The sequence below is a fragment of the Physella acuta genome, unplaced genomic scaffold (assembly GCF_028476545.2).
Source record: "Physella acuta isolate Inbredline_101_S28 unplaced genomic scaffold, ASM2847654v3 ptg000017l, whole genome shotgun sequence".
Classification (NCBI taxonomy): domain Eukaryota; kingdom Metazoa; phylum Mollusca; class Gastropoda; family Physidae; genus Physella; species Physella acuta.
The window spans coordinates 2311232-2335858 of NW_026731537.1; the positions used below are offsets into that span (position 1 = coordinate 2311232).

Genomic DNA, 24627 nt, shown 5'->3' on the forward strand with positions numbered 1-24627 from the left:
AAATATAGATATATATATAGATATATATATATATATAGATAGATATATATATATATGTTGGCTGGTACTCTATTATTAGTTGGTTATTTTATTTGTGTAAATAGGTTGCTTGTTTTTTTTTTTTGTGGTTATAGTTTTGTTGTTGAGTAGTAGCTGGCTCGGGCTAATGTCCCCCACCACTTCTCACGAGATGGCGTTCGAGTCTCACGGCACGCTGATCTGCTTGGGGTGTCACCAGGTAAATTTACGAGCGGTCACATTCGTGGACTGTGGCCGGAGATCAGCTTGACCGGACCCTAGGTGTGAGCACCCAATTGTGTTTCAATTTAATGCCCTGTCTCCCCAACGGTCGCCTCGTTTAAGTTATGGGACCTGTGTCAGATAGGATCAAACTGGTGGTTTGGGGTGATGGGAAAGTTTGGTTTGATTCAGCATATATAAGAGGATGGTGGTGTGCTCTCTCTATCTCTCTTACACACCAAGCTAGGGCTAGAGACCAGTCTAGGCCTTATGATGGCAACCTAAGGCTAGCCGCAGAGGCTGGTTTAGTGGCCCGGCTGAGGTATGGTTGATATGGCCTGGTGTTTACACCAGCGGCCCAACGCCTTGTTCCTGTACATATGTGACCTGATGTAGAGACCAGTGGCCAAATGTCTCGTTCCGGTGGCCCGATATTGTGCTCGTGGCCCGATATTATGCTCATTGCCTGATGTCTCGAGCCAGTGGCCCAATGTCTCGAGCCAGTGGCCCGATGTCTCGTTCTTGTGGCCCGATATTATGCTCGTTGCCTGATGGCTCGTTCTTGTGGCCCGATATTATGCTCGTGGCCTGATGTCTCGTTCTTGTGGCCCGATATTATGCTCGTGGCCTGATGTCTCGATCCAGTGGCCAAATGTCTCACTCTGGGGCCAGATGTTTGTTTTGGAGGACGGATATGTTGTCCTTGTGGCTGGGGAATCACCCTGCCTTTTGTGTGTGACGAACTGGGTCGTGTAAGGAACTCATATAAATTCATGAAAGGATAAAATTGTGGTTGTATCTAAAAGTGTAAGTGATTTATTTGTTATTTTTCACATGTATTAAGAATTCGAGGGATGTTTCCTTAATTATGAAGACTGGCCAGGTCTTATTTGTATTCTTTTTTTTTTTTTTTTTTTTTTGCTTGTAAAATACATTTTTGTGAAGTAGGATGAAGTTAAATAAATGCATATTATGTGTGTTTACTAAGTTTTATTTTTTAGCTTAATGTTAATGTTGTAAACTGTGTGTGTAGTAATTAGTTTTGCTCAGGTCTGGTAAACCTTCCCTGTTTCATAAGGGAATGCACGGATATGAGAGAACAATACCATCTTACCATCTCTCTCTTTCCCGAAAATCGGAAAATCCCCCCTTACATTTTGGTGTCAGAAGTGGGATATCAGAATAGCTTTATAACCTCGACGAACCCCTAACACACACACACACACACACACACACATATATATATATATATATATATATATATATATATATATATATGTGTGTGTGTGTGTGTGTATGTGTGTGTGTGTGTGTAACCAATGAGGTAACACCGACTTCCTCTACTCGATGGTAGGTTCGATCACTTTATTGTGGTAATAACCAAACCAAACAAAAAACAAAAAAAAACCAACAGACCTCCAAAGTCTGTAAAGAAATAAACAATAAATTAAGATTAATCATCACATTCATCAGCTAGTCTTTCACTCTAATAACCTATTAACAACGTACTTTCATGCTCAACATCCCAATGTATCAACTAACAACGTTCTTTAAGACACAACATTCACAATTCATACACTACATTCACAACGTATTCACTAACAATGATAGCTACGTACAATCTTACTCACCCCTAAGTCCGGTCACAGTAAGCACGTCCGTACTGGTTTCTTCTAACTTGGTCTGGATTTCTAACTCGTACCACGACCAAAGTCTAGTCTACAGTCTCTCGTGTACCTCTAGTTATAATGTCCTGTCGTGTGTCGATGGGTCCGTATTTATTGGCTACCCCTGGCATCTGCCAATATTCCTGAATGTCGATAAGTCATGTCCTATCTATCAAAGTACCAGTCCGTCTTCCCCGTACATCACACTGAATCTCGTCCCGTGCGACGTAAATTACCTGTTGATACTACTCACGGCCCCGGCAGGTGCGGTCACTCTGGCCACGCCCCGGTGTATAAATGGGTACAGGTAATGTCCGCGGGTGGTTGCGATGTCCCCACCACTATTGGCCCGTAACTTCCCCTAGTTACATTACTCCCCGACAATCTTTCTTTTGTGTCCACACAAAAGCTCTAACCGTAATATCAACAGTATCTATAACAACACATCCTTTCATATTTCATGACATACAATATATTTTTTTTAAAAACAGTGGTTATTCTCTTACTTTGGCGTCTACTATCATCCTTCCTCCACACATATCCTCGTCTAACACAAATAAACGAAATCCCTTGATGTTTCAAACCCTACTTTAACCCTTTAAACAAGTTACATTTTGTATTTGACCTGTCCCATTCTTCCCCTTCATAATTCTAATGTGCTAGCCAATACATCGACTATTTTACCTAGCTGCGCTACTACATCCTCAACATGACAGGTCTTCTCTTTATTGGCATCAGAGTTTCTTCCAGGCATCTCTTCGAAGAAAGTCTACCACCCCCTCCCTCCCCCCCCCCCCCCCCCGAACGAAATGGAATTTATATAGAAAATATATACTTTTGACAGTGTCCGCCCCCCTCTCCGGAAATTGTTGTCAGCCCCCCCCCCCCCCCCCCCCCCGAAAATTTCAAGTGCAATCCGGAGAAAAAAGTCTGGAAGAAACACTGATAGGCATTTATTTTACAAGACCTGTGTGAACGCTTTGAATTCCTTTTAATCTTTCACCTAATATTCCGTAAGTTCAGGATCTGGTGCTTTCTATTTGAATCAGGTACTAGTCATAGCCAGGTACTTGTCATAGCCAGCTACTTGTCATAGCCCATAGCCAGGTACTTGTCATAGCCCATAGCCAGGTATTTGTCTTAGCCCATAGCCAGCTACTTGTCATAGCCCATAGCCAGGTATTTGTCATAGCCCATAGCCAGCTACTTGTCATAGCACATAGCCAGGTACTTGTCATAGCCCATAGCCAGGTACTTGTCATAGCCCATAGCCAGGTATTTGTCATAGCCCATAGCCAGCTACTTGTCATAGCCCATAGCCAGCTACTTGTCATAGCCCATAGCCAGCTACTTGTCATAGCCCATAGCCAGGTACTTGTCATAGCCCATAGCCAGGTACTTGTCGTAGCTCATAGCCAGGTACTTGTCATAGCCCATAGCCAGGTACTTGTCATAGCCCATAGCCAGGTATTTGTCATAGCCCATAGCCAGCTACTTGTCATAGCCCATAGCCAGGTACTTGTCATAGCCCATAGCCAGGTACTTGTCATAGCCCATAGCCAGGTATTTGTCATAGCCCATAGCCAGCTACTTGTCATAGCCCATAGCCAGCTACTTGTCATAGCCCATAGCCAGCTACTTGTCATAGCCCATAGCATGGTACTTGTCATAGCCCATAGCCAGGTACTTGTCATAGCCCATAGCCAGGTATTTGTCTTAGCCCATAGCCAGCTACTTGTCATAGCCCATAGCCAGGTATTTGTCATAGCCCATAGCCAGCTACTTGTCATAGCACATAGCCAGGTACTTGTCATAGCCCATAGCCAGGTATTTGTCATAGCCCATAGCCAGGTACTTGTCATAGCCCATAGCCAGGTATTTGTCATAGCCCATAGCCAGCTACTTGTCATAGCCCATAGCCAGCTACTTGTCATAGCCCATAGCCAGCTACTTGTCATAGCCCATAGCCAGATACTTGTCATAGCCCATAGCCAGGTACTTGTCGTAGCTCATAGCCAGGTACTTGTCATAGCCCATAGCCAGGTACTTGTCATAGCCCATAGCCAGGTATTTGTCATAGCCCATAGCCAGCTACTTGTCATAGCCCATAGCCAGGTACTTGTCATAGCCCATAGCCAGGTACTTGTCATAGCCCATAGCCAGCTACTTGTCATAGCCCATAGCCAGCTACTTGTCATAGCCCATAGCATGGTACTTGTCATAGCCCATAGCCAGGTACTTGTCGTAGCTCATAGCCAGGTACTTGTCATAGCCCATAGCCAGGTACTTGTCATAGCCCATAGCCAGGTACTTGTCGTAGCTCATAGCCAGCTACTTGTCATAGCCCATAGCCAGGTACTTGTCATAGCCCATAGCCAGCTACTTGTCATAGCCCATAGCATGGTACTTGTCATAGCCCATAGCCAGCTACTTGTCATAGCCCATAGCCAGGTACTTGTCATAGCTAGCTACTTGTCATAGCCCATAGCCAGCTACTTGTCATAGCCCATAGCCAGGTACTTGTCATAGCCAGCTACTTGTCATAGCCCATAGCCAGCTACTTGTCATAGCCCATAGCCAGGTACTTGTCATAACCCATAGCCAGGTACTTGTCATAGCCCATAGCCAGGTACTTGTCATAGCCAGGTACTTGTCATAGCCCAAAGCCAGGTACTTTAGCCCATAGCCATGTACTTGTCGTAGCTAGGTATTTGTCATAGTCAGATACTTATCATAGCTAGTTACTTTTCATAGTCAGGTACTTTTCAAAGTCAGGTACTTGTCATAGCTAGATATTTGTCATAGCCCAAAGCCAGGTACTTGTCATAGCCAGGTACTTGTTATAGCCAGGTACTTGTCATAGCCCATAGCCAGGTACTTGTCATAGCCCATAGCCAGGTACTTGTCATAGCCCAAAGCCAGGTACTTGTCATAGCCAGGTACTTGTTATAGCCAGGTACTTGTCATAGCCCATAGCCAGGTACTTGTCATAGCCCATAGCCAGGTACTTGTCATAGCCCATACCTAGGTACTTGTGATAGCTCATAGCCAGGTACTTGTTATAGCTCATAGCCAGCTACTTGTCATAGCCCATAGCCAGGTACTTGTCATAACCGATAGCCAGGTACTTGACATAGCCAGGTACTGTTCATAGCCCATAGCCATGTACTTGTCATAGCCCAAAGCCAGGCACTTGTCATAGCCAGGTATTTGTCATAGCCCATAGCCAGGTACTTTAGCCCATAGCCATGTACTTATCATAGCTAGGTACTTGTCATAGTCAGGTACTTGTCATAGCCCATAGCCAGGTACTTGTCATAGCCCATAGCCAGGTACTTGTCATAGCCCATAGCCAGGTACTTGTCATAGCCAGGTACTTGTCATAGCCCATAGCCAGGTACTTGTCAGAGCCAGGTACTTGTCATAGCCCATAGCCAGGTACTTGTCATAGCCCATAGCCAGCTACTTGTCATAGCCCATAGCCAGGTACTTGCCATAGCCCATAGCCAGCTACTTGTCATAGCCCATAGCCAGGTACTTGTCATAGCCCATAGCCAGGTACTTGTCATAGCCCATAGCCAGGTACTTGTCATAGCCCATAGCCAGGTACTTGTCATAGCCCATAGCCAGGTACTTGTCACAGCTAGGTACTTGTCACAGCTAGGTACTTGTCATATCTCACTTCTCTTCTAAACCCCAACTTTTCTGTTCTAGAACCAACTCGCTACCCTCGGCACCACTTGTCAGTGACCAACATGAGACCATCCAGAGGTGTACGTCCAGCCCATATTTCAATGGACCCATGAAAGAGCCACCTCGTTATGTGAGGCCATCAAAATTAAGCAGCAGCAAACGGTTTGTTCAAGTCATTATAATCAAACATTTTGTTTTTGTCTGCTGGTTTGTTCTGGTAGTTAGACTCAACTGGTTTGTTCTGGTAGTTAGACTAAGTCATGTTTCCGTCACATGACCAATGCAGTGTTTCTTCCAGACTTGGGGGGGGGGGTGCGGTAGACTTTCTTCGGGGGGGCGGACACTGTTAAAAGTATATATTTTCTATATAAATTATATAAATTTCATTTTGTTCGGGGGGGGCGGTAAAAAATTTTCGGGGGGGGGGGGGGCTTTGCCCCCCCCCCCCCACCCCCGAAGAGATGCCTGGAAGAAACTCTGGACCAATGTATTTTGTCTATTGTCAGGTGCCACACCTGATAAACAATAAGAAGGAAGTGACTACAGATAGTCCAGTGAGTACTACCATCACCACCACCAACAACAACAACAACACCATCAACAACACCCAGGGTCAGATTGACCCTCATGTGAACTCTCAAACTATGGATGATGTCTTGGAGATTCTAATCAGAAATAGAGGTCAGTGGTCATGCTTCCAGCAGTAACAGGGGGTCTACATGCACTTTTCCTCTCTCTAATACACAAGTTATTGATTGACCTTTCAGATTTGCCAGGGGGTCTACATGCACTTTTCCTCTCTCTAATACACAAGTTATTGATTGACATTTCAGATTTGCCAGGGGGTCTACATGCACTTTTCCCTTCTCTAATACACAAGTTATTGATTGACCTTTCAGATTTGCCAGGGGGTCTACATGCACTTTTCCTCTCTCTAATACACAAGTTATTGATTGACATTTCAGATTTGCCAGGGGGTCTACATGCACTTTTCCCTTCTCTAATACACAAGTTATTGATTGACCTTTCAGATTTGCCACCAAGTGCTGCCACAGAACCCCTGCCCACACCAAAAATGGCTGCGCCAGAAACCAGCACTGTTACCATGACAACAGCAGCTGGCGTGACTTCAAACAGCTACTCAGGTCAGCAGCACCTCAGCCCAAGGGACCAAACCTTGACCTCTGTCCACACGTTTTCTGACTCTTTCCTGAGCGCCCCACATTGCGCAGCCCCCAGGAGCTGACGGCTCCCTTGGGTCTCCAGGACCCCCAGGCTGATGCAGGGGAGCTGCTGGACTGGGGAGAAATGCTGCCCTCACCAGACCTCTCCACCATGGACTGGTCAACTGAGACAGGTTTTAATCAGCTGGACATGGGAGAACCCAGCCTCAACCTGGAGGTCAAGGTCACAGAATCCCAGCTGACCAGCCATGACGGGTACAATGAGCTGCTGGACCAAGGCAATGCAAGTGGGCCCTACGGGGCCAGTCTACACACTCCCAGCAGGCATGGCTCCGAGCCAGACCTGGCCGCGCTGGGCTTGGGAGGGGGGGGGGGAGGTGAGTCCAGTGACATTGTGGACGCCTCAACACAAATGGACATGTCAGACTGGCTAGATGTCATGATGCCAAATGTCAACATGTCCATCAACCATCACATGAACTTGTCCAGCAGTTTTTCAGCTAAACCCATCCTGACTCCCAGAACACAGCAGGAAGTTTTTGACATCTTCAACTTTGATGACCCGGAGTACGGCCCTTCTGTCATGAGCTGGGACAAGCCAGCCGAGCAGACCACCAGCAGCTGAATCAGGCACTGTCTTATGGGACAGTTAACTAGCTGAACCAGGCACTGTCTTATGGGACAGTTAACTAGCTGAACCAGGCACTGTCTTATGGGACAGTTAACTAGCTGAACCTGGCACTGTCTTATGGGACAGTTAACTAGCTGAACCAGGCACTGTCTTATGGGACAGTTAACTAGCTGAACCAGGCACTGTCTTATGGGACAGTTAACTAGCTGAACTAGGCACTGTCTTATGGGACAGTTAACTAGCTGAACCAGGCACTGTCTTATGGGACAGTTAACTAGCTGAACTAGGCACTGTCTTATGGGACAGTTAACTAGCTTCTTCTTCTTCGTTTTATTAGTGTTGAAGGGGATCGAGATTTATCGGCCAGTGCGTTTGAACTCGAGACTGTTCGAATTTATCAACCATGAGCTTTTTGCCGACTCGACCACGCCTCCAACACAATTAAGCATTACGTGTCAACTGGTTATGCGCCATTGAGGCCATTGACTCCGATTTCAGCCTGCTTTTCTTTTTGGATTTGCTTCCATAGCCTTTGTCCAACCAAGAACAAACTACAAAGCAGCAGTTGTTTAATTTTGGAGTTGTCTCTCCTAGAAGAGTGACTGTCCCCAGCTAACGAGCCTCATCTGCCCGGGGGTTCGAACTCGAGACTTTTCGGTTTCGCAACCATGAGCTTTACCGACTCGACCACGCCGACCCCTAGTTAACTAGCTGAACCAGGCACTGTCTTATGTGACAGTTAACTAGCTGAACCAGGCACTGTCTTATGGGACAGTTAACTAGCTGAACTAGGCACTGTCTTATGGGACAGTTAACTAGCTGAACCAGGTACTGTCTTATGGGACAGTTAACTAGCTGAACCAGGTACTGTCACGCTGTTTTATGGGACAGTTAACTAGCTGAACTAGGCACTGTCACGCTGTTTTATGGGACAGTTAACTAGCTGAACCAGGCACTGTCTTATGGGACAGTTAACTAGCTGAACCAGGCACTGTCTTATGTGACAGTTAACTAGCTGAACCAGGCACTGTCTTATGGGACAGTTAACTAGCTGAACCAGGCACTGTCTTATGTGACAGTTAACTAGCTGAACCAGGCACTGTCTTATGGGACAGTTAACTAGCTGAACCAGGCACTGTCTTATGGGACAGTTAACTAGCTGAACCAGGCACTGTCTTATGTGACAGTTAACTAGCTGAACCAGGCACTGTCTTATGGGACAGTTAACTAGCTGAACCAGGCACTGTCTTATGGGACAGTTAACTAGCTGAACCAGGCACTGTCTTATGTGACAGTTAACTAGCTGAACCAGGCACTGTCTTATGGGACAGTTAACTAGCTGAACCAGGTACTGTCACGCTGTTTTATGGGACAGTTAACTAGCTGAACTAGGCACTGTCACGCTGTTTTATGGGACAGTTAACTAGCTGAACCTGGCACTGTCTTATGGGACAGTTAACTAGCTGAACCAGGCACTGTCTTATGGGACAGTTAACTAGCTGAACCAGGTACTGTCACGCTGTTTTATGGGACAGTTAACTAGCTGAACTAGGCACTGTCTTATGGGACAGTTAACTAGCTGAACCAGGTACTGTCACGCTGTCTTATGGGACAGTTAACTAGCTGAACCAGGCACTGTCTTATGGGACAGGTATGATTTTTTACCCCCCCCCCCCCCCCCTCCCCTCCGTCACACATCGTCACAAAATGCCGGGTAAATGCTTCTTAACAACCACACAAAAATCTTACTTCCGCGGGGTTGTCGTGACTTACCTTGAGCATGCGCGTGATTTGGTTTCAAATCATAGCGTCATAAATTATGACGCTATCATCATAATGCATCACCATCATGGGTCAGCAATGTGCAAGACAAAAAGAAATTTTAAATGACCCAGACTTGGATTTCCAAATAGGACACAAAGAATTGAAAGCGGTAATCACGTTGTGTGGAGGTCGAGCCACGGAGAAACAAATCGCAGGCTTCTTGTACCAACGTGGCTTTTATCAAACATTTAAAGGAGCCCAAGAAAGCGTAAACGCAGAAATCACCATTGCCAGAGAGGAAGGACGAATTTTCAGACTGGCGTCAGGAGTAAATGTTATTCTGCTGTGAAATCAAATAAAGGTAGATCTAGGCCTAGAAATTAGTTAGGAAACTAATTATCATAATATTTAATGCTTTCATGGGTAATACTTAGGTAAAACTCCATTTTAGCGTATTTTATTCTCCGCTGTTTGTTTACCTCCATTTGAGCGTATTTTATAATAATTATAATAACCGAAACACACCAAAACATTAGGAAAACACGATTTATTTATTTGTATTGTATTTTTGTTTTAACAAATGAATAAAAAAACAAAGAGAATGACTTTGTTTTAGATTTTGATAATTTACAAAATTTGAGAAAAATCCAAATTTAGAATATTGAATGTGCTATGTTTGTCAGTTAGAATTTTCATGGCAATGGGTGAAGTACGTAAACGAAACGTAACTAAAGTCAATTGCAAGACGGTTTAAGTTTGTATTGTTACAAGTATCTCCCAGGCATGATACTATAAATAAACATTTACGAACTTACAATGACCCCAAAACTGAGGCCAACATAATTTCAAACAGCTATTGTCCGAGCTATGACGTATGCTGATAATTATTAATAATTAAAGTCAATGTGAACTCACGGTGAACCCACGACCGTGTAAGGATTTTTCTCCCGCTGACAGTCACACGATATTTAATTGGAACAGTTCTAATGCTTTTTTATGTTGTTGTTTTTTTTTTACCTTTTCTAATTAAAAATAACATTCATAAAAAAATAAGTAGATATACTCTAGTGTTTCCCTAACGTTTTAGTGTGTTACGGTTGTGTTTATAATAAAATACGCTCAACTGGAGGTGAACGTGAAGCGGGGGAATAAAATACGTTAAAATGGAGTTTTACCAAAACCTTAGTTATTAGTTTAGCGTCGTAAATTCCAACGTAGCTAGATCTAGATCTAGATCTAGATCTAGCAATGTCACAATATATGTGCGATGGAGGTAGGCCAAACTAATGAATATTTCTTTCATTTGGCCATATTTATGACATATTTTACATAAAATAATAGATAATTGAATAACATCACAATCCACGACCAAACCAGTCAAAAATATCCTCGAATAAACTTTAAACTACCACTTTTTAGACAACAATGAGTAAATACACGCAGCGGCCATGTTTCAAAAACAATAATAGAGTAGTTTCCCTTGTAAAATTATCTATTCGCATGTCTGTTGTGTTGATTTTGTGGTTTAATATGTTGTTTAGTATTGTTTTAATAATGCCTGTATAGTTGTTTTTCTTTTTTTTATTAATATAGTTGACATGAATGACTAATAAACCTTTTCAGACTTAATAGTGTGTATCCAAGACCACAACAATTGTTGGGAGGTCGAACTTTTAAACACTTTCTTTGTAGTAAAGAAATCAATATTAGATCGCCCATAAATGACGTCGCTCTTAAAATAGTAATGACAGCGTGCATTATTACAGAACAAACATATGAACATATTGTTTCAGATAGAAATTGTGATTTGTGGTGGGGAGAGGTTGAGTAGAAATCAGCGATCTGATTTTGATACGGTCAGGTTTTTTTTCTTCTGAAAACGGGATGGTTGTGGGAGAAAGACCAGCTGTAGAAGTATGACGCGTCATTCATTTGGTAACTATTAAGAAGGGTCAAGAAATGTAAAAAGCATGCTGAGTCGCATTTCTTGAACCCCCACCTTTTCATCCCCCACTTAGCACATCGTCACCAAGTTAACGCTCGCACGTGACGTCATTACTATCTTAACTCATTCCCGCCGGATGCGACTAAATGCGTCCTGGGGGGGGGGTTCCGCCTGATGCGTCTAAATGCATCTGGCCACACCCCCCTGCTTTCCTTTTCAACTAGATAATGAAATCTCGCATGCCCGATATTAATACCGATAACGAAGTGGTAGCTAGAATCCAGCTGTTTTTAATAGCAAATTTACTAGATTAGCTCGAACAGGGTTCATAAAAATTAATTTCAGGATTTTTAAATTGATTTAACCATAAATGGGGATCTATTATTCAATTATTTATAATATTTTTCAAAATATACGAAAATATACTCAAATTTAATGACATATTCATTAATTCACTCCCTCCTACATTACTAGTTTTGGCCGAATTTACTAAACTAAGATTTTACCCTTATCTGACCTAGACGAAGTTATATAATTATGAACTGACTACTCGGAAAAAGATTTTTCGCCCCGTCTCCCTCCACCTAGTCGGCAAAAGATAGTTGTGCGCATGCGCATGCGCAGTGAACTATGGCTACGTTTAGGGTTAGGATTATGGATAGGGCTAGTTATTAGTTAAACTAGTCCAGATATCTAGTCCTATCCTAATGAAAAAAGTAGGTCTATTGTCAAAATTCAATCATTATCCAATTAGGCCCTTCCTTAATAACCTTAATTCAAATAAAATATATGGGGCTCACTCAATTTCAATAACTGGTGTAGCAAAGATCTGTGCTGTGCACTATATGATTAAAATTTTAAAGTTGTTAAAATTTCTTCTCATCCAAACAGATCTTCAATCAGAATCATGCAGATCTTTGTGAAAACCCTGACAGGTAAAACCATTACCTTGGAGGTTGAGCCATCAGACACAATAGAAAATGTGAAGGCTAAAATACAGGACAAAGAAGGCATCCCTCCTGACCAGCAGAGATTAATTTTTGCTGGCAAACAACTTGAAGACGGACGCACACTATCAGACTACAACATTCAGAAAGAATCTACTCTTCATCTGGTTTTAAGACTTAGAGGAGGTAATTTTTGTTTCCAGCATGATTCTTTTGAACTAACATTCATTATTCTATTTCAAAGTTTGCAATATAAGAACCAATATGATAATTGTAGTTGACCTTTCTTTACATGTTACTTAAATGTTAGCTTAAGGATACTTTCTAAACCTGTTGACAGTTGGATGTGTAGGGTTGTGTTCAGGTCAACATTCTAGAATATATTTTTTAACTGGTTACAATTAATTAAATTACTAAAAACCATCTACATTTTATTAATTATAGGTATGCAAATCTTCGTGAAGACCCTCACTGGCAAAACCATCACCCTTGAGGTTGAACCATCAGACACCATTGAAAATGTCAAGGCCAAAATCCAAGACAAAGAAGGCATTCCCCCAGATCAACAGCGTCTGATCTTTGCTGGCAAACAGCTTGAAGATGGTCGCACTCTGTCAGATTACAATATTCAGAAAGAATCAACCCTTCATCTGGTGCTTCGTCTGAGAGGTGGTATGCAAATCTTCGTGAAGACCCTCACTGGCAAAACCATCACCCTTGAGGTTGAACCATCAGACACCATTGAAAATGTCAAGGCCAAAATCCAAGACAAAGAAGGCATTCCCCCAGATCAACAGCGTCTGATCTTTGCTGGCAAACAGCTTGAAGATGGTCGCACTCTGTCAGATTACAACATTCAGAAAGAGTCAACCCTTCATCTGGTGCTTCGTCTGAGAGGTGGTATGCAAATCTTCGTGAAGACCCTCACTGGCAAAACCATCACCCTTGAGGTTGAACCATCAGACACTATTGAAAATGTCAAGGCCAAAATCCAAGACAAAGAAGGCATTCCCCCAGATCAACAGCGTCTGATCTTTGCTGGCAAACAGCTAGAGGATGGTCGCACTCTGTCAGATTACAACATTCAGAAAGAGTCAACCCTTCATCTGGTGCTTCGTCTGAGAGGTGGTATGCAAATCTTCGTGAAGACCCTCACTGGCAAAACCATCACCCTTGAGGTTGAACCATCAGACACTATTGAAAATGTCAAGGCCAAAATCCAAGACAAAGAAGGCATTCCCCCAGATCAACAGCGTCTGATCTTTGCTGGCAAACAGCTAGAGGATGGTCGCACTCTGTCAGATTACAACATTCAGAAAGAGTCAACCCTTCATCTGGTGCTTCGTCTGAGAGGTGGTATGCAAATCTTCGTGAAGACCCTCACTGGCAAAACCATCACCCTTGAGGTTGAACCATCAGACACTATTGAAAATGTCAAGGCCAAAATCCAAGACAAAGAAGGCATTCCCCCAGATCAACAGCGTCTGATCTTTGCTAGCAAACAGCTAGAGGATGGTCGCACTCTGTCAGATTACAACATTCAGAAAGAGTCAACCCTTCATCTGGTGCTTCGTCTGAGAGGTGGTATGCAAATCTTCGTGAAGACCCTCACTGGCAAAACCATCACCCTTGAGGTTGAACCATCAGACACCATTGAAAATGTCAAGGCCAAAATCCAAGACAAAGAAGGCATTCCCCCAGATCAACAGCGTCTGATCTTTGCTGGCAAACAGCTTGAAGATGGTCGCACTCTGTCAGATTACAACATTCAGAAAGAATCAACCCTTCATCTGGTGCTTCGTCTGAGAGGTGGTATGCAAATCTTCGTGAAGACCCTCACTGGCAAAACCATCACCCTTGAGGTTGAACCATCAGACACCATTGAAAATGTCAAGGCCAAAATCCAAGACAAAGAAGGCATTCCTCCAGATCAACAGCGTCTGATCTTTGCTGGCAAACAGCTTGAAGATGGTCGCACTCTGTCAGATTACAACATTCAGAAAGAATCAACCCTTCATCTGGTGCTTCGTCTGAGAGGTGGTATGCAAATCTTCGTGAAGACCCTCACTGGCAAAACCATCACCCTTGAGGTTGAACCATCAGACACCATTGAAAATGTCAAGGCCAAAATCCAAGACAAAGAAGGCATTCCTCCAGATCAACAGCGTCTGATCTTTGCTGGCAAACAGCTAGAGGATGGTCGCACACTGTCAGATTACAACATTCAGAAAGAATCTGAGGTGAAACTGTAGGCTCAAAAAGTTTTTACAAAACAGTACATCTAGTTCTTGTACAACTTATTTAACTTATTTTACAGAATTAATTATATAGAATAATTATTTAAACTTCTTACCCAGTACATTTCAATAATTCCTAGATATACATTTTGTTTGATTTGTCTGTTGTTTAGCTGTCATGGTGATAAGGACTTGTATTTTTTTCACTCATAAATGTGAGCGGTTGTGCTTGTAGTTGTAGCCTTGGTCAATTTCACAACAACCATGAAAATGTAACCTGTGTGGACACGGCCTCTGAGCTATTATGTAAATCTCGCTGTTGGGACAACTGACGTTCTTTGAAAATACTTTTTTTTTTATTTCTAGAAAGCTATGAGAAACCTAGCCCATAAAATGTAAAACAAATTAGAAGGTAACAAGTTGCTGGTGGTGCAAATAATAATAGCTTGTGTCATTAACTCGAGCTGGATGAGGTAAGGAAGTGAAGCTATCCAGCTTCATAAATGCAACCAATTTAAATGACGTTTTTATGTCAATTTAGTTTCTATAAACTTAAGTTAAATTATTACCTTATCACAAACGTGATTTTTATATATTTTTTTAAAATATCTTCTTTAATCAAATAAACATACAGAACTATATAAAGAGTCACTAATCTCCCTTACTTCTGATAGCCGCTCCTACTAAAAATTCTTGATAACCACGGGCCCCTGGCTGATCTGTTTCGTTACTGACCGACACAGAACCTAGGCCTGTATGATCATGTACCATACATCAATGTATAACATTTTACAACGGTACATGTGTTACTGCTGTAAAGAACGCGTGTCGTATGGAATGTCTTTTTGTTTTCCTCTGGAATAGATTCCCGTAAGCCAGGTATTTTGGGCGAGCTAACAAATGTGTCACCCCATGTTTTCAGACAGAAGTAAATGTCATGTGTCCAATGTCAAACCAGAAGTTGTCATTTGACCAACCGGAAGTTAATGTCATGTGTCTACCAGAACTTAATGTCATTTGTCCAACCAGAAGTTAAAGTCATTTGTCCAACCAGAAGTTAAAGTCATTTGTCCAACCAGAAGTTAAAGTCATGTGTCTTCCAGAAGTTAAAGTCATGTGTCTTCCAGAAGTTAAAGTCATGTGTCTTCCAGAAGTTAATGACATGTGTCCAACCAGAAGTTAAAGTCATTTGTCCAACCAGAAGTTAAAGTCATGTGTCTTCCAGAAGTTAATGTCATGTGTCTTCCAGAAGTTAAAGTCATGTGTCTTCCAGAAGTTAAAGTCATGTGTCTTCCAGAAGTTAAAGTCATGTGTCTTCCAGAAGTTAAAGTCATGTGTCTTCCAGAAGTTAAAGTCATGTGTCTTCCAGAAGTTTATGTCGTGTGTTCAGTAAGAACAACCGAAAATCACAAGCTGCAGCTAAAGCTTCAAATAAAATCAAACAAAACTGATGTTTTGTTACGTGAAAATTAGCAACTATAGTTCACTATACTTTTCCAAGGACGCAAACTTTTCAACTTTTGGCGGGCAATAATTTTTTACTATGAATATGACTCAAATGTCACCACTTGTAAAAGTATACAAGGTCCTTGTTCCTAGACACACAGCTTGATACTAAAATTTAAAAATCGCGCTCAATTTTTGGTGGAGATCAATACAGCATGGCTGGTTTATAAAATGAGTATAAACTACAGCAAATGTGGACAACTCGAATCAATAACTGACCTGGGTTTTTTTTTTAGTTAATCTAGCTGCAGAAATCAGCCCAAGGCAGTCGTCTATTAGAAAACATCTTTTATCCCCCCCCCCCCCCCCCCCCCCCCCGCCAAGTGAACTCTTTAACAACAAAAATCACTTCTGTGCTACTGTTTAATGGGTCAGATTTTTAACTTCCACTACATCATTATTTTATTGAAAATTATATATATATATATATATATATATATATATATATATATATATATATATATATATATATATATATATATATATATATATATATATGGCACCGCTTCTCATACACTAACCATAGAGATACCACTTCCCATTGAAGTACCAGTTTCCATAAACTTACCGTAGAGGTACCACTTCTCATACATAACTGCATAATAATGTCTAATGCATTGGTGATTGATATCATTAAAATTCACTTTAAAAAACTTTAAATATATAGGCCTAATTTAAATTTAACTTAATATGCACAAACAATCAGATTGATCAATTTTTACTGAAAATAACAGAAAACATTTCACGGATTAAAAATGGAATGACTGAAATCTAATGCTCAAGAATTTTCATTATTATATATTAATTTAATGAAACTATTGCAATGATGCACACACTAGAATGAATGACAATATCTTCTGGCCTGATCATAATTTGTTTACAGTTCTAAATAAATGCAAGATTTTCTTAAATATCTTTGCTGCAGAGAAATAAAAAAATAGTTGTATCCACAAATGAACATCCTCATCAGCTGTTGTCAGTTGTTTATTTTAGTTCCGAGCTCTTCCCTGATTTGCTTGGCCGTCTTCCCATCCTGGACTCTATGTACCCAGTAAACAATCTGGGCCCGGAATCTTCTTCCATCAGAGGAATTCCTTGTCTGGACTTAGAACCAATCAGACGAAGGTCCTCGGTGTTGCTGGGTATGGAAGACGCAACTGTTGACTTGTTGTCTGTATGTTTGCCATAGGGTTTAGATGTGGGGGAGATATCATTGTTTGCATTGGCTGGCTGGTTGGAGAACGTCTGTGTTTGTCCTTTACTCAGGGGTTGTAGTCTTCCTACCTGCACACACAAAATTAACTGGCACATTAAACATTTAAAGAACAACAGACACCATTCTAATGTTATTCTTCCTTAATAAATACAACATAAGTCATATTTTTTCTTCCCTAATTTAATAAATATTTTCCTCATTTTACTTATAAAAATAGAGACAAATTTTATATAATGTATTAGCTAATATAATATATGTATTTAAAAAATATTTGATAAGCATGTTGCTGCATGTATCAATGAGAAGGTGCGTCTTACTCTTTCAATGGGGGTGTTAGGGGCAGCATTTCGTCTATAGCCAACAGGCTGTTGTTTAAAAGATCTTCGCTGGTCAATCCCTCGTGCTGCATTACTTGACTGATGTGGCACGGGGGTGGAGACTAAGTTGTGCTGGGTGAGGTAGGGCTCCCTGGGGCTCGTGTTGTCCACTGTTGAGTCTGCGTCATCTCTGTCTACTGGGTCATAGCGTGACAGGCGAGAGGTGTTCCGTAAGGTTACCGAGGGGGAAAGACGTCCATCCTCAAATGGCTCAGGCACCTCAAGACAACATTGTATTATATCAGTTACAAGACAGTCACACTCTCATTATTTTATACAGGTACTAGCCACTACATTCCCATCTCACAATGAATCAGTAGTTTAGTCACACTGTCATTATTTTATACAGATACTAGCCATTACATTCCCATCTCATAATGAATCTTGTTTAGCATGTGTAAAGTAAAAAGTAATGTAGCTTCAGATATCTTACTTTCTAGTTTGGTGTCAAATCAAGATATGAAAAAAATTGTTTGCCAAATTAAATTCTTTATGATTTTTTTCAACCTGACTATTTCTAACTAACTGAGTTTCGACGTTGATATTTTAACAACCTAATCAATTTATTATTTCATTCTTTATAAAGTATAATATTATGCTTTTAAAAAAAAGGTTAATTCATGAAATACCTGGACAAACTTTTTCTTTTTTTTTCTCACAAGATTGTAAACATTTTGACTTGTACCTTCAGACATTCTCCTGTAGAGAAAAAAAAAACCTTTTTAAAATAGTTTAATACAGTATACCATTTTAAAAAAGCTAGAAAAAGGAAATAACTAACTCGCAATGTTTTTGTAGTAATAGTTTAACTTTTTTAAAGTTATAAAATATTCATCAGTACCAATCAACATTTTAGCAAGTAGAAAACCAAAACTTTAAAAATCATGTTTATACATACAAGCTTTGAATGGAGTTATCATTCAGTTTAACCATAAATGGACCAACAGATAAAAATAAACTGACCACGACATAAATGGACCAACAGATAAAAAATAAACTGACCATGACATAAATGGACCAACAGATAAAAATAAACTGACCACGACATAAATGGACCAACAGATAAAAATAAACTGACCGTGACATAAATGGACCAACAGATAAAAATAAACTGACCATGACATAAACGGACCAACAGATGGGGACTCTATTCTCAAGTTGTATGGTGGGTATCTGCCATATTGCCTACTGTTTGATGCTTGTAAAAAACGATTGTCTCTAATGTCCCTCTGTGGATGACCAAATTCTGAAATATGCAGAGAGAATTATTTTTAATCTGTGGAAATCTTGATCCAAAGGGTAAGTTATTCTATGACATTAAAATTTATGATTAAAGCAATAAGGCTTTAAAATTATTAAATTATTTTTAAATAACCTTTAAACAAAATATTTTCAAGATATAAAATAAAAATATTTTATATATTTTTCTATCAGCTGGATTGGATAAGAAAAATAAAATGGTACACTTTGATAAACTGTGCCAGGTTGGAAACTTCTCTATCAAAGAACAAATATAAATAAAAGACTACCTAATTATTTTTTAAATTTCATTTTAACATATTGGCTTTAATAAACAGCTTACTAAGGCAATAAAATTAATAGGCCCTCCTATAATATTTTTTTTAAGAATCATCCAATTGATAATTAATATATAAATTTTTAACATATTCATATCTTTATCATACAATTTTATCAATTATTTAAAACTTTCATAAAACGGCTGTTCTAAAATTAAGTAACGAATCATTTAAAAGTTTTAAAAAATATTACATAAAAACAAAAGTGAAATTATCAAAACATTCAAGCACAAAAATGAACTTGAGAATTTTTTTTTAAATAAAGTTTTGAACTTCTTTGAATCAACCAATGCAGATAAATGTGAATTTCTTTGAATCAACCAATGCAGATAAATGTGAACTTCTTTGAATCAACCAATGCAGATAAATGTGAACTTCTTTGAATCAACCAATGCGGATAATGTGAACTTGTTTGAATCAACCAATGCAGATAAATGTGAATTTCTTTGAATCAACCAATGCAGATAAATGTGAATTTCTTTGAATCAACCAATGCAGATAAATGTGAATTTCTTTGAATCAACCAATGCAGATAAATGTGAACTTCTTTGAATCAACCAATGCAGTTAATGTGAACTTGTTTGAATCAACCAATGCAGATAATGTGAACTGTGCTAATATGTCATCTTTTGAAATCAAAAATTTTTGTGATGTTTTTTTTATAAATATGACACACCAACTCTGATTAGATGAAATAAAAACATGTTTCTTGTTTACCTGACTCATATAAATCCAGTGGGCTGTCTGTCAAAAGCATCATGTTATTGTAGAGAATAAACCCCATTACAATCATATTTTTTTTATTTTTAGCTTAAGTAATCAACCCATTACAATTATAAATGTGATTTACTCGCGTAATAGATTATTTAATCCTGATTCAGGTGATGAGAGATTAGTTAATCCCGAGTCATGTGAAGATAGATTAGAGTTAATCTTGGAACCACAACAAAAAGCATTAAGACACCACAAACCTAAAAATCTGCTTCTAGTGTTCCTTTGTTGTGATGTCATAACAGATTCTCTCCCTTTGTCCACTACTCCCTGTAACTAGATCAAAGAAAACAAATTTTATTGCTTCAAATCATTTCACACCTATCTAGATGTCAAGAGAAAACAACTCTTATGGGATACAAGCAGACAAGGCTTTGTATCTATAGCTTTTTACATCAACTTACTCTTACGCCAATAGTACCACAAAAATAAAATTGTGTTAAAAAAAAAATTCTGGTCAGTGTGATGCAAAGAACTAAGACATGCAAATAGGTAATCAAAAGATTTCAGCATTTAATTGTTAAAGAGACAGTGTGGTCAGTTCTCTAGGTCCAGCTATAATTACTTCCCCTAACTTGAGTTAGTCACCCATCAAAGCTGGGTAAATACAAGGAGGATGTTCTATAGACTCAGGTCCAGGAACCAATTTCAATTTAACTTGAGGATATAGAATTTTATGGAAATAATGACATTTTAACCTTATTTTTATATTTTACTAGAAAATTTTTGTTATACATAATCACCCCAAGCATGTGTTACATTAAGCACATGCTGTCATGGTCTAAAGTCAAAACATTTGTCTGTCATTGTTTGTCATACCCTGGGGTCACATAGATCAAGAAGTCCTACCCTGGGGTCACACCGAGTCCTACCCTGGGGTCACATAGATCAAGAAGTCCTACCCTGGGGTCACACAGAGTCCTACCCTGGGGTCACATAGATCAAGAAGTCCTACCCTGGGGTCACACAGAGTCCTACCCTGGGGTCAGAGATCAAGAAGTCCTACCCTGGGGTCACATAGATCAAGAAGTCCTACCCTGGGGTCACACAGAGTCCTACCCTGGGGTCACATAGATCAAGAAGTCCTACCCTGGGGTCACACAGAGTCCTACCCTGGGGTCAGAGATCAAGAAGTCCTACCCTGGGGTCACATAGATCAAGAAGTCCTACCCTGGGGTCACACAGAGTCCTACCCTGGGGTCAGAGATCAAGAAGTCCTACCCTGGGGTCACATAGATCAAGAAGTCCTACCCTGGGGTCACACAGAGTCCTACCCTGGGGTCAGAGATCAAGAAGTCCTACCCTGGAGTCAGAGATCAAGAAGTCCTACCCTGGGGTCACACAGAGTCCTACCCTAGGGTCAGAGATCAAGAAGTCCTACCCTGGCATCAGAGAGTTTGTCTGTGATTGTCTGGACAGGCTGTAGCTGTGCTAGACTGTCCTTTGTTGCCTCCCTGTTCTCTCTGTTGATTTTTTTCAGCAGGGTGCTTGACTTGATGCGCTGGATCTCATTTTGTGTTGTGGCTGTCAGGAACTGGGACTGTGTCGGCTGGGCAGACCAATGAGAACAGTTTATTTTGGGAGAAGTGTACAATGGTGGGTGAAGGGTGAGACAATGGACCACTGGACCTGACCTTTAATGGTCAGCTTGTGTATGATAAACGGTAAAGAAAAAAAATAATTTGGTCTAATTTTTTAAAATACAACATGTAAAATTATTTTATTTATAAAGCAATACATTTTTGTGCCAAGCAAAGGGAAAAAAAGGGAATAGATTTGTGCCGGGGAAATGTATGGTATTTGTGCTGACAAAAATTGTATGGAATTTGTTATTATTGTGGGAGTGTTTAAGTTTTTACAATGCAAGAAAGCTGTTCCTAACACCACAATACATGGACATCTAAATGATTACTTCTAAATTAGAATACCTTCCATTTTAATATATCTAGTAAAGACTTTGATAAATAACAAAAAGTAAATCTTTTTTAAACAACTTTTAATTAAGTTAAATAGCATAAAACATATTTAAGAGAGTTTTTTATCACTGAAAATACTTATGATCAGAGACAAAAAAAGTCATTTTATAAAGCCTTTTTTATAAAAATTATAAGATGAAAAAGATGCAAGTACAACTAAAACTATTATACATATTTGTCCTTATAAAGTCTGACACACATTATCGTATGCCTTGTTTAAAAAATTCTAAGACAGAATATAAGACCGTATTTTTTTTTTCATGTCACCAACTTCACGCAACACTCAGCTTACAGAAACAGGTAAACTCTTCTTCAGCTTCACTAAATGTCAACTCAAAGGAGATTTTTCAAATGCCATGTCTTGGATTATAAACTGGGAATTTCAATCACTGCCATGTTCTGACGTTTATTTCTATTTTACACACGGCAGGATAATTTGTTCTGGCCATCTAAAAAAGGTTTATATCCTGACATGCCATATAGTAATGCAGTGATTTCAAAACTAATACGTCTAACTGAAGAAATTAAAAATTGAAAAACTTACCTTTTTCTTCTCTAATGGGGGACTACTGGAGATTTTACTTGAGGAAAATGATGTAATTGTGCGGTTGCCATTTTGAGAACCATTGCCACTGACAGCAATGCCATGAGCATCAACGTTAACTGTGTATGTGTTTGTGTTTGTGTAGTAACTGGCTGGTTTCTGCTTGCTTTGACAGTCTGATTTATCAGGACTTGAGGTGTCGTTGTATCTGATGGTTGGTCCCTCCAGGACATTGTCCTGATGCGTGCTCGTCTTTAGTTTGAGAAACCTGGAGTCTGTGTTGATCCACTCCATGTTCTCTGGGGTCTCCAGATTTTCACTGACCACCTCACCGCCCCTCTGCTCTTTGGTTTTTTTACCAGGTTTACCCACGGCTGGGTGACTGGCTGGGTTAGTGGCTGGGGTGTAGTCCAGGATGTTGCCCACTCGGAAGTCAGCAAAAGTCAAGAGGTGGTGGTTGTCATGGTGGTTGGTAGGGCCAGTCAATTTTTTTTGTGATTCTGTAAATGTCAAATCTGTTTGGTGAGTCCCGGTAGTTAGTCCCTGGTCCTTTTCGTAAATATCTACAGCTGACTTGGAAAAACTGGAACCGGCCCTGTGGTGACTGTCTTTTGGTTGGAGCTCATGTTTATGCTGTACAGGGCTGTTTGGGAGGTGCTGTATAGAGCTGTTGGGTGTGTCGTCTGGTGAGTGTTTCGTGCTGATGAGCTGCTGGTTGGAGTCTGATGTGTCTTTGGCCAGTGTTTTGTTTTGTGATTCACGTAGACTGGCTGTGGGGTCAGGCGTGCTCTGGAAGTGGTGTACGGCAGGGGTGTGGTCAGTACTGGGGTTGGGCTGGTCAGTTGAAGTGTTGTCGCTGTTAGCTGTCTCCTTTGTGTGATCTGCGCTCTTTAGTGTGTTTCTTATACTGTTGGCGGTGGTCTGGTTGCGAACCTACATCAGTAAAATAATGGGCCCAGTTAGTAAAACCTTTCTTTAATCACCAAGCGTATAAAGTGCTTAAATTAATAATTTTAAATACAGTATCATACAAACACCTAAAAATAAACCTAGGAGACATTTTTTAATAATGTGTCATAATCTAAATATTGATACACACTACAATAGATAAAATCAAGAAGCAGATATCTATAGATTGTCTAAAACCTGCTACCCATTGCACATTTCATGGAACATTTTAATGACAAGTATAAACATCACAAAGATACAACATACCTGCTTAAGGTATTAAGATGTACAGGTACCCCAAAAATACAACATACCTGCTTGAGGTATTAAGATGTACAGGTACCCCAAAACTACAACATACCTGCTTGAGATATTTACTGCTGACAGGAGGGTGGAGGGGTTTAGAGTTAATCTCATCATCTTCCTCTTTCTCAGTTGTCTTTCTGTCCAGTGTTGGGTCCACCTCCATTGGATTGTTTTCATCCTGCTCTACATTTGTTTCCCTGAAATTTTGGGGTTTAAATTTAGTCAACTAATTGCCTGATAGGGGTTTAAATGTATTAAGCTGGATCTATTGAAAGGATTAAATTTTGGGGCTTAAATTAAGTCAGCTTATTGTCTGAATTTATTAAGCTGGATTTTTTGCCTGTTAGTGATTTAATTAAATCCACCATGATCAGTGCTATGTTGATCATAATAAGCAATTTGTAATGTTTCAATGACCTTGACATCCAAGGGGATAATGTGGTCAGCAATGTGCACAGCAGCCTTTCTAAGGGACCCACCAAAGCTGGGTGAACCTAGGGACGTCCTACAAGCCTGGGATCAAATCTCAAGACTTTCAGGTTAGCAATCGTTAGCTCTACCATTCAACCACATCATCCTGTTATGCCAATGGTTGGCTAAAATATACACGATGTAATCCCTGGCTTGATTATACAACTTGAGCACAAAGTGTGAAATCCTTTCCCTCCCCCACAACCTGTAATTTTCCTCCCCCCCCCCCCCCCACACAACACACCTGTGATTCCCCCACACACAACACACCTGTGATTCTCCGTCCTCCTCTTCTTGCTGGAACTGTGTCCACTGTTGACAGGCTGACAGGGGTGCCGGTCAATAGCGCGGTCAGTTTGGAAGACAATATGGCTGATACAGTCATCAACAACTGCACGCTCAGAAGGGTCAAGACTCAAACAAGACTAAACAAATGAGATAAACATCACACTCAGAAGGGTCAAGACTCAAACAAGACTAAACAAATGAAATAAACATCACGTCAGAAGGGTCAAGACTCAAACAAGACTAAACAAATGAAATAAACATCACGTCAGAAGGGTCAAGACTCAAACAAGACTAAACAAATGAGATAAACATCACACTCAGAAGGGTCAAGACTCAAAC

General features: G+C 40.4%; 2 protein-coding genes across 4 annotated transcripts in view; one reads left to right on the forward strand and one right to left on the reverse strand.

The window, feature by feature from the left end:
• Nucleotides 1–12004: 12004 nt before the first annotated feature.
• On the forward strand, nt 12005–14338 carry LOC131937809 (polyubiquitin-like). The gene is given in 1 exon segment (XM_059295456.1): nt 12005–14338. A coding segment is annotated over 1 exon segment (2292 nt). The 5' UTR covers nt 12005–12031; the 3' UTR covers nt 14324–14338.
• A 1988-nt stretch (nt 14339–16326) lies between these two features.
• The window catches only part of LOC131937815 (cyclin-dependent kinase-like 5), a 42080-nt gene continuing 33779 nt past the window's right edge, over nt 16327–24627 (reverse strand). For 2 of the 3 annotated variants that reach the window (XM_059295478.1, XM_059295469.1), the window contains exons 11-20: nt 24271–24425; nt 23585–23726; nt 22276–23208; nt 21137–21304; nt 19956–20031; nt 19702–19728; nt 18524–18653; nt 18037–18106; nt 17348–17626; nt 16327–17098 (exon numbers count right to left, since the gene is read on the reverse strand). In XM_059295478.1, the coding sequence (XP_059151461.1) occupies nt 16799–17098; nt 17348–17626; nt 18037–18106; nt 18524–18653; nt 19702–19728; nt 19956–20031; nt 21137–21304; nt 22276–23208; nt 23585–23726; nt 24271–24425 (2280 nt within the window). In that variant the 3' untranslated portion in view covers nt 16327–16798. The remainder of the gene's footprint in view (nt 17099–17347; nt 17627–18036; nt 18107–18523; nt 18654–19701; nt 19729–19955; nt 20032–21136; nt 21305–22275; nt 23209–23584; nt 23727–24270; nt 24426–24627) is intronic. The other variant, XM_059295487.1, reaches the window with a different exon arrangement.